This window comes from Octopus bimaculoides, chromosome 4, assembly GCF_046866305.1.
Source record: "Octopus bimaculoides isolate indiv1 chromosome 4, ASM4686630v1, whole genome shotgun sequence".
NCBI classification, from domain to species: Eukaryota; Metazoa; Mollusca; class Cephalopoda; order Octopoda; family Octopodidae; genus Octopus; species Octopus bimaculoides.
The window spans coordinates 120,742,576-120,753,627 of NC_142931.1; the positions used below are offsets into that span (position 1 = coordinate 120,742,576).

General features: G+C 38.8%; 1 protein-coding gene across 10 annotated transcripts in view; it reads right to left on the bottom strand.

The window, feature by feature from the left end:
* Positions 1-11,052, bottom strand: part of LOC106874856 (unconventional prefoldin RPB5 interactor) — a 48,660-nt gene that overhangs the window by 3,690 nt on the left and 33,918 nt on the right. For all 10 annotated transcript variants that reach the window (XR_016241662.1, XM_052967395.2, XM_089351263.1 and 7 more), the window contains exons 7-8: positions 5,330-5,477; positions 4,207-4,468 (exon numbers count right to left, since the gene is read on the bottom strand). Coding sequence is in view for 9 of the 10 variants with exons in the window: in XM_052967395.2 (XP_052823355.1) it covers positions 4,207-4,468; positions 5,330-5,477 (410 nt within the window). In the remaining variant the exon portion in view is untranslated. The remainder of the gene's footprint in view (positions 1-4,206; positions 4,469-5,329; positions 5,478-11,052) is intronic.

Sequence of the window (11,052 nt, forward strand, 5' to 3'; positions counted from 1 at the left end):
GCCCACATCAGCGTCTCCGAAGGCGTCCGTCAGCATTGCAGAGAACATGAGGCTGAACAGGGTAGCAGCTAAAACACACCCCTGTTTTACTCCATTTGTGACTTCAAAAGGGTCAGAGGTCTCCCCACTATCTTGTACTTTGGCCAGCATTCCATCACGAAATTGGCGTGTGATGGCGATGAATTTTCTAGGACACCCATACTTTGCCATGATTCTCCAGAGGCCTTCTCTGCTTACAGTGTCAAAGGCTTTGGTCAGATCAACATAAGTGGAGTATAGATCCACGTTTTGTTCTTGGTACTTTTCTTGGAGCTGCCTGGCAGCAAACACCATATCAATAGTACTGCGATCCTTGCAGAATCCACATTGGCTCTCTGGTAAGAGGTCTTTTTCCAGATGAACTATGAGCCTGTTCAGCAGTACTCTGGCCAGTACCTTGCCTGCAATGGATAACAGGGATATCCCCCGATAGTTATCGCAGGCCTGGCAGTTTCCTTTATGCTTGTAAAGATGTATGATAGGCATCTTTGAAGTCTTGGGGGAGTACCTCCTCCTGCCAGATGAGGTGGAAAAGCTGTTGGAGTTTCTCAGTCAGGGTCCTGCCGCCCTCTTTATAGATCTCAGCTGGAATAGAGTCTGAGCCAGGCGCTTTCCCGGTGGACAACAGGCATATTGCTTTCTCAATTTCTTCGAGGGTTGGGAGTTCATCCATTTCCTTGTTTACTGAGTGGATGCAGTGATGGCAAGAAAGGCTAGAGGACATTCTAGAGGTGTTAAGAATGAGCAGTGAGATAAGGGTAACCTACAGAGAGTATGTGCTGTGAGTGATGAAGAGGTAGAAGTCATAGAGGAAGAGGTGTAAAGTGAAGCTATATATATAAAATATATATAGGTATCTTCTGGGAAGGTAACAGTGATGGGGTAGGTGGTGTGGGCATACAGACTAGTCACTAATGACTTTAGACTTCAGGCCAGAAGGATGCCAAGAAGCAGAGCTATCTGGAAAAGAAGGATTTGGAAGCTTATGGACCCATCATATGGTCAGAGATTTAAAGACACCCTAATTGAGAAATTTGATGAGAGGGAGGAGGAACTAGACTTATAACATAGAGGGCAACTGGGAATTCCTGCAGGACAGCTTGCTGAGTGCCACAGACCAAATCTGCGGCTGGTGCAAAGTCCCATCCAGACCTAGGATGATGTGGTGATGGAACAATACTGCAGACAAGGCCATTAGAGCAAAGAAACAGGACTGGAAGTGTAGGGGTAGCCAGAAAGGAAGCTAGGAGACAGGTATGTCTAGCCAGGGGAGAGCAGAAAAGAAGTCTGCAACATGAGGACCAGAGACTTGATGCATTTTGGATTGTAAATCAGTGTGTGAGAGAAAATCGTGAGGTCACAGGAGAGAAATGTGTCTGCATGGATGATGGTGCACTTGCATTTAATGATTTTACAAAGAGGCTTGGAAATGCCATTATGAAAGGCTGCTAAACGTGGAGAATGGGAGAAAAATCTGCTAAATGTTGACCTAACTGAGGGACCAGCTATCCGAATCGAGAGTAGCTTGGTAGAAAAAGCGATGAAGGGCATTAAGATAAGCCCCTGGCCCATCAGGAAACACTGCTGAGATGCTTAAAATATCTGGCAGAGTAGGATATAGCCTAGTCACCCATATAGTTAATCGGGTTGTCTACGAGGGAGTCATACCTACCGATTGATGTAGTAGCATTATAGTCAACTGCTGCAAAGGGTGATGACTTAGAAATAATTACAGAGCATCAAATTGCTGGACAAGGTGATGGAACAGAAAAGGTCATAGCTTAGTTAATTAGGAAGAGAGCCAGTGTAGATGAGATGCAGTTTGGATTTATGCCAGGCAGGAGCACAACTGATGCTATATTCCTGGTTAGGTGACTGCAGGAGAAATGTCTAGCCAAAAATTAACCCCTGTGCCTGGCTTTTGTCAACATGGAGAAAGCCTTTGACAGAGTCTCCTACTGCCTTATCTGGTGGTTAATGTGGAAGCTAGGGATAAATGAGTGATTGGTGAGAGCTGTACAAGCCATGCACGGGGATGCTGTCAGTAAACTGGAGGTTAGCAACGATTATAGCAATGAATACACAAACATACAAGCTCTGTAAAGTGGTTGGCATCAGAAAGAGCAGCCAGCTGTAAAAACCATGCCAATGATGACAGCAAGGCTTGGTGCAGTCCTTTGGCTAACAGCTCTTGTCAAACCATCCTGTCCATGCCAACATAGAAAACAGGCATTAAATGATGATGATGATATATCACAGCTTCTTAAACACCACACTTGTGTTAGAGCGCACTTCCATAGTACCACATACCACTTGTCATTTGCCATCTCTTCCATGCAAATTAGTATCCTCAGGTCAGCCTTCACCAGTTTGTCCTAGATGTTCCTTGGTCTTCCTCTTTCACAAGTTCCACTAACTTCAAGTGCTCAGCACTTTTGTATGCAGTAGTTATCCTTTCTATCCCTCACATGCTCATACCAGTGCAAATGATGTTTATACTTAGACTTTTTTTTGCATACTGAGCTAGGTGATTTCATTGAAGATACCAGTCTTAATACCAGATTCCTGTCTTCTTTCCTACTTACTAAAGCTTTAGTCTTTGCTTTGTTTATTGCCTCTCAATTCCTGGAATTTCTTCTCTAACTCCCCATTAGATTCAGGTATGAAGACTAGTTCATTAATATATAAGAGTTCCCGCAAACAGTCAGTCTTAAACTTGCTTGTGAAAAACTGCAGGACTATGATAAACACGAGAGGACTGAAGACTGTTTCTTGATGGACTCTTTACCTTCACACTAAATTTGTGGCTGAAATCATTGTTGACTATCACACCACTTACTGCATCAGTGTACATAGTTTATACAGTCCTCACAAGCCATTAATCTATACCTAGTTTCCTTAGTGATCACCAAATTACTGAGTAAGGAACCTTGTCATACACCTTCTCCAAGTTAACAAATGTCAGGAATAATGGGTACTCTTAGCCAAGCATGTCTCTACAGTTGCTTCACAAGAAATATTACATTTGTGGTACCTTTAACAGACATAAAACCAGACTGCGTCTCATCTAGATGAATTCTATTATGGACCAACTATGTTATGACTCTCTCTCCATGACCTTCATAACTTGATCTAATAGTTTGACTCCTCTAAGGTATCCTCTCTGTAAGGTATCAATTTTGCTTTTGTAGCAGCTTACAATGAAAATGCTATGCCAGTCATTGCATGTGACACCTTTCTGTATTACTTGATTAACAATTCAGGTTCATGTACCTTTCTTCAAATATTTTCATCATCCCCATGAGTATTCTGTTTTCCAGCCCTTCATTTCCTTTATCACTTTGGCTACCATGCTAGTTCCTTCATAGGGTCAGCATGAGGGAGCCCCTTTTTATCCCATGCATTCTCCATGTCCAACAGCTTTTCATAATTGCACTCCATACTACTTTCATGTCTTTCACATTGGTAGTAAGTGAGCCTTCACCACTCTCATATACTTCTCACCAATGTCTCAGTTCTCTGAAACGTACTTTCTCACAATCATGAACACTTCAACCTCTCTGATCCTCACATGGCAGGATATGTACAAACCTCTCCCTTTCTCCCTCCCTCTTGGCTAAGTATACATATCTCCTAACTGCTGATCTGGCTATTTGATAACGCTCCCTAATATCACCTTCCTTCCATGTTTTCCAAGGCTGTCCCTTAACCTTTATTGCTCTATCAATTGTATCATTCCACCACTTTTGGGTTGGTTGAAACTTTGTACCAGCTGCATATCTGATCTGTAGCCCTAAGCAGGTAATCTTGTAAGAACTCCTGGTTATCATCTATACTACAGGTATATAAATCTTCCTCCCTAAAGTAATATGCCACAATTTCTCTAAAACTTATGTCCAAATATAAGTTCTTTTACCTTTCCTATCTTTTTTCTCCATATAATCTTCTGTCTGAGTCTACCTAACTTTGACCCTGAAATCACTAGCCATTAATCTATGATGGATAGTGCATTCTTTGCCAGGAAAGGTTTCAATATGTATAAAAGCCCATTTGTCCAATTTACTGTTAAGAATGAAATCTCACAGGCTCTAATATTTATTAACTCTGAATATTAAATGTTGATTAACAACCCCATATCATGCAAAAAGTTGGAGAAACAATTCTTACCTTTTCAACTTTTGGTTTTACTGGAGAATGAGAAAACTTTATGACAAGACAATTTTCTTCATTTTTACATTCTGTTGCATCATCATCCATATCTGAGTTACTGTTTACATCCTCTTCACTACTACTTTTCTTTTCATCAGTCCAGTGTACAGACTTTTTAATTCGAACATGAGCTTCTTTAGCATCTTTTGCATTTAAGTTGCAATCTTCAGGTGAAGCTGAAGGTGGTTCTTGGACTGCTTCCTGAAAAAATTCTTCTGTTCTAGAAGAGAAAAATGTAGGTGGATGTGATTTATTTTCAAAAGACATTTATTTTATTATCTTATTAAGGTAAGATAGACACTGAAAAAATAAAACAGAACCGGAAGACCCGGCAAGCCAAGTAAGATCGTTGCCAGTGCCCATGGACTGGCTCTTGTGCGGGTGGCACATAAGATGCACCATTTTGAGCGTGGCCGTTGCCAGTACCGCCTGACTGGCCTCCGTAGGATTTTCGAGCGAGATCGTTGCCAGTGCCCCTGGACTGGCTTGTGCGGGTGGCACATAAAAGACACCATTCCGAGCGTAGCCGTTGCCAGTATCGCCTGACTGGCCTTCATGCAGGTGACACATAAAAGCACCTACTACACTCTCTGAGTGGTTGGCGTTAGGAAGGGCATCCAGCTGTAGAAACTCTGCCAAATTTAGATTGGAGCCTGGTGTTGCCATCCGGTTTCACCAGTCCTCAGTCAAGTCGTCCAACCCATGCTAGCATGGAAAGCGGACGTTAAACGATGATGATGATGATGCAACTGATAAAGATCAGAGGAGAACTCTTGTCTGATGCACAAGCATGTGATGCACAAAATCAGATGAACTGAAAAACTGATTAAGATATTTTATATTATTTGCCTCTTGAAAAATACATCATAAATAAATGTATTTTTCCTATAAGAATCACTTAACAATTTTTTTAATAATTTCTCAATAAAAACATTCAATTGATTCTTAATCAATTCTGAACAGATTTATAATTCATCAATAATGAGAAAAAGTAAAAAGAACAATCATTATGTATGAAAAAAAAAAAGTCAAAAAGGTCTATTAACTTTTATAAACAAGTGGAATGTAATAAATTTCTTACTCAAGTTCATTCCTTTCACTTTCTTGATTTTCTAGTTCTTCAAGACGATCCCAAAACGCTTGGTCATCTTCAGCTTTGTTCTTTTCAGATTTCATTTTATCTTCCTTTAACTTTTCTCTATACTTCTTGATGTTTTCTTTGTGCTGAACTATAAAAAGATTTGGATAACAATTATACTATACAGGCACAGGAGTGGCTGTGTGGTAAGTAGCTGGCTTACTAACCACATGGCTCCGGATTCAGCCTTGTGAGTGGATTTGGTAGATGGAAACTGAAAGAAGCCCGTCGTATATATGTGTATGTGTGTGTGTGTGTATGTGTCTGTCTGTCCCCCACAACATCGCTTGACAACCGATGCTGGTGTGTTTATGTCCCTGTAACTTAGCAGTTCGGCAAAATATACTGATAGAGTAAGTACTAGGCTTACAAAGAATAAGTCCTGGGGTTGATTTGCTCAACTAAAGGTGGTGCTCCAGCATGGCCGCAGTCAAATGACTGAAACAAATAAAAGAATGTACTGTCATTATATACATACATACAGATATATTGTGTTGAGCCAAACGTTTTGCAATATTTTGGTAACTTATTTAATTTATTTGTCAAGTTACAACAAAAGCAGCCTAGCATTCAAAGTAGAGGTGATTGTGTTGCACTGTCTGAAGTCACCTTTCTGCCAGTTCTTTGAGCCCATGCTGATACCAGTTCTTGTCCTTTGAGGCAAAGGACACTTTCACTGAAGCTTCCATCTCCTCTCGGTTAATGAAGCATTGTGAGTGCTGGAAGTGAGTCATGGATCAGAGGAAGTAATAATCCAAGGGAGATAGGTCCAGACTATATGCTGTTTGATTTCCTGAAATTTCTGGAGTTTATTCCAGGTCATTCAAGTGGTGTGAGTTCTTGTGTTGTCTTACTGTAGAAGAGTTCACTTTCCGTTAACCAATACTGGGTATTTTTTTCCACACAATGGCAAACATCCACTTCAGTTGCTCGGAGTAGAGGTTAGCGTTGGTGGTTTGACCATCCAAAAAAAAACTCATAATGAATTATCCCCTCATAATTCCACCAGACACAGATCATTGCCTTGTGTTCGAAATGCCCATATTTGGTGACAGGTTCTGGAAGCTGGTCCTTGCTTAACCACTGCTTATGCATGATAGGATTGCAAAAAAATATCACCCTCAGATTATTACTTTTGATTCATGGCTTGCAATGTTTCATCAACTAGGATGAGCTGGAAGCTTCAGTGAAGGAATTCTTCACCTCAAAGGACAAAAGCTGGTATCAACATAGGATCAAAGAACTGGCAGAAAGCTGGCTTCAAACAGTACAACACAATGGTCTCTACTTTGAATGCTAGGCTGCTTTTGTTGTAACTTGATGAATAAAACAAATAAGTTACCAAAATATTACAAAGATTGTGACTCAACACAATATTGTTATTATTCTAGTATTCACTTTTCTATGATTGTGTGGGTCAGATGAAATTTGTTGAAGCAGATTTTCTACTGCCAAATGTCATTCCTGTAGCCAACCATCACCTACTTCCAAGTAAGATAATATTTCCCCATGTCCAAAATTGAGGGGGGGGGGGGAAATCACTTGGATAATAGTGATACTTGTTTACATCTATCACATGATGTCAAGACAAAGAAACACATACACATGTGCAATTAGCTGCTTTCAGTTTCCATCAACCAAATCCACTCATAAGGTTTTGATTAGCCCTGGGTTATAATAGAAGAGTCTTGCTCAAGTTGTCATGTAATGAGACTGAACCAAAACTACATGGTTGGAAAACGAAGTTCTTAATTGCACACATGTATGTATATGTGTGTGTATATATAGACAGACAGACAGATAGATAGATAGATACACACATATATGTATATATATACACACATACACACACAGAGCACAATTTATAATCTAACTCAAAGTGACACTGTCTATGCAGTGTGAGTTTTGTCAGTATAAACCTGTACAATGGTGCCACTTGGATTAAATATCACACCCTTTGATAAAAGATTTCATTCTAAGTCAGTATTGCACTATAGGTAACCACACACACTAGATATGCAGAAGTGTAGATAAGAATTCTATACTGTGTACAAAGCCTTTAAGAAGGGACTTCAACTAATACATTAGTCTAGGCTCAAAAAAAATGCCATGTGAATGTCCCCTCAAAAAAAGTAACCCTTGCAGCTCCTTTTTTTTTAAGTGTATTAAAGAAAGTAACTTTGGGAACCTAAAACTAGTTATTTTTAGTTTCTTGTAATGGAACAGATCTTTACATGTGTGTGAAAGATAGAGGGGAAAGTATATGTGTGCTGCAACTAGCTTTGAAAAAAGACTCAGCCACTAAAAGGATGAGTTCTTTGGAGCAGGCAACGATTCTATAAATAGCTTAGAAAGACTGCAGTTTCAGAATCATTATAATAAGTTATACCGTTTTGTTAGTATTTAGAAGAACACTGGCTTAGTGTAGATTGTTGCTGGGTTTCATCAGAGATAGCTCCAAATAACTATGTATCTTGCATGCTTTAAGAGTTATTTGAGTATATTTACATTCCTATAATACAAACCTATGTTGGCTTAGCATTATCTGCAGAGTGAGATAAGGCAGGAAATTTAGTTATTGCTTACCTAGGGCCCACTGCTCATTTATGTGTGCTCAATATATTAATTATAAACAATGTATGGTTGTAACATTTTTCACACAAGCTCTCACTTTCCTCTCTCTATAAGTAAATATGCAGTGACAAATTACCAGTCCTTGTTCTGTGGTGGTAACTTGTGTACATAGACTGTTTGGTATTTGTTCTGGCCAAGTTGCACAGACAATTCAATGTCCATTTTCCATCAAAAGGGCAATGAACCACTGATTGGCCCCCTTGGAAACCTTAACCAATGACACTACTTTTCATCAAATATAATACAAAATATACAGGCAGATGTTTTAATGCAGTTCAGAATCTGGTATGCACTCATGCATACTGGATGCAGAATGTGCTTTAGCATAGAGGTTCCCAGATCTTTAAGAATTAACTTAGCCATCATCATTTTACTTCCTCATTGCCATATCAGCATGGGTCAAGTGAGTTTTACAATCAGAAACCCACCTTTCCTGTCACCAACCTTTTTGGTCATCTCTTATGACATGCAGGGACACAATGTAACTACTCTTGAATGAGGATACACACTACATGAGAATTAATCTAATAGTAGGTGTATTTGAGCAACTATTCAGAATAAATATATTTGCTGGCTTTCAAGGGAAAATCGGCTCTTGTGTAATCCCTACAAAAGTTCATTGGAGTTGATAAATTTAGTATTTATATAAAATCGTATGGTTTTAGCTGGGTGTAAAAAGAATTTGTTGCCACTTTGGTCTCTTGAAATTTCAGAGAATCTGAAAAGGAACTTCTTAATGCAATGGTTGAATCTGTGTTACTTTATGACACTTCCATCTGGACATTAACCAAAGAGGTTAAAACTATGCTGGATGGCATCTACATATGCATATGCCCTGAATAGAACAACTCACCAAGGTAAGATTATTCAGTAAGTTTCTCACTTTGCTGGACATTACTTGAGAAGTAAGAAGAAGCTAGTTAGTGCACTCTATTCTGGACACCTCAACATGGTTGTAATTGCATTGGTCATCCTAAGAAGACATACTGTGATCACTTAACAGATAACACTGGATGCCACTGAAAGGAACATCCTATGGCAAACAGCGATGGGTGAAAGATCAGGGTCATACAAATCTGAGTAAGCTCAAGCAGATGATGAGATGGAGGAGACGGATAGTATTTTGGTGCTGTTGAATGAGAGAAGCTTGAGTTAATATTACAGAATCCTTTGAAGTTTTATTCTCAGAGGTATTTGTATACCTAGCAGAAGGTGTTGAGTAGCCTGAGACAAAAAGATGAAGTAATGTCTGCAGTATAGAATATTTGTTAATGTAAAGAAGAAATAGTGTGTGAGTCTAACCACAGAAGTACACAAGAAGTGATAAAGAGAGGACCAGTAAACTGTTGTGATGGAGAGATCAGGCAGTGATGATCTAATATTAAAGATGAATAAAGCTCATAGAAAGTAACTTTGTCAGAAGATTTTCAGTGTGAAGCAGAACTTTGCTGATGGAAGGGGCAACAACTTTGCCTACGTTTAACTTTTTGTAGAAAAAAGACCACTGGTATGGACATAGAGAAAAATATTGCAGAAACCTTGCTAGATATGAGTGGAGGGAAAGAGGTTCGGTGTGGCAAAGGAAGAGATAGTTCCTTAATTACAATTATTCTCATTATCTTTGAGATCACAGAAGTGAAAGTAACAGGCTGGAAGCTTATGAGGTCTAAGAGCTTGCTTTTATTATGATTGGGTTACAGTACTTTTTTACATATACTGAGAGAGAAAGTCCCTTAGTTCACTGTTTAATCTCTGCTCTTGACTATACAGTTTTTATAGCTGGTAACATCAAAGAGTCATACCCAACTTCAACAATGTTAAATGAGAGAACCTCAATGTAATTGCTTGACCTGCTTACAACAGCAGCCAAATTTATCTCAAATAATACAATCACCTTCCAAACATTTTAAACAATAAATTTTGCAAAGCAAATAGTAATACAAATTTTGTTATGAGGCAGAAATCAAAATCCATTTTTACTATGTCATGTTAAAACTATAATATATTCACACATAAATATATGTTTGGATTAGACAAATATATTGTAATCAAGGCATTGTTTTACAGCCGGCTGCCTTTCTTGTCACTAGTCCATACTTGTTTTTCAGGTAAAGGGAACTCTTATTCCACATGCCTTGAAAAGCACGGAACCAGCAAAAGATATACTAACAGAGAAGAGACAATAACGTACACCACTTGTAGCTCAGCAGTTTTCCATGCAAAGTGCATAGGATGGAAACATTTGCACCAACACACACACACACACATGTATACATATAAGTACATATAGACACTCACAAAAATATGTATATACATTTTTCAGCCTATCAAATCCATAAGGCTACAATAGAAAACCCACAGTATCATCAACTATACAATGAAACTGAACCCAAAACCTTGTAGTTAAGAAGCAAACTTCTTAACAGTACAGCCTGCCTTGACTTAAATGACTTTCTCAAAGCAGGAAGGAAAGTATGCATGATCCTTTTTAAGGCTTCTGAGATTGTTGGAAGGAAGGGAGGAAGTTTTTCTAAGCCTGGGCACATGACTTGGACATCAGCAACAAGATATATACTGCTGAAAGTATCCTTGGACCAGATAGTGGCGTAAAACCAAGTGAGGGATTACACAACCATCAAAGAACAAGGACAGCTTCCTGATGGGTATCCAAATGATTTCCATCTACCTAATTTCTCTCAAAAAGTTTTAGTGAACCTAAGGCTACAATAGAAGATAATTGCTCAAAGTGTCAGTAGTGAAATTGAATCTGAAATCCTGACTCATACTTGTACCCTTAATTTTCTTATATGTTTTCCCAAATTTACTATAGGCTGCACAGGAAACCCTGCAAGTTACACATCCTACAAAGCACATATGCCAACCTAGATTAATGCATTTATATTACCAATACCTATGTCTTATGAATATATATCATATCCAAACAAGTAATGGCAAGGTGTCTTTCAGATTGTAAACTGTACAAGCCAGCTCTATATTTTATTACAACAATGAAATATGATTAATTTAAATAA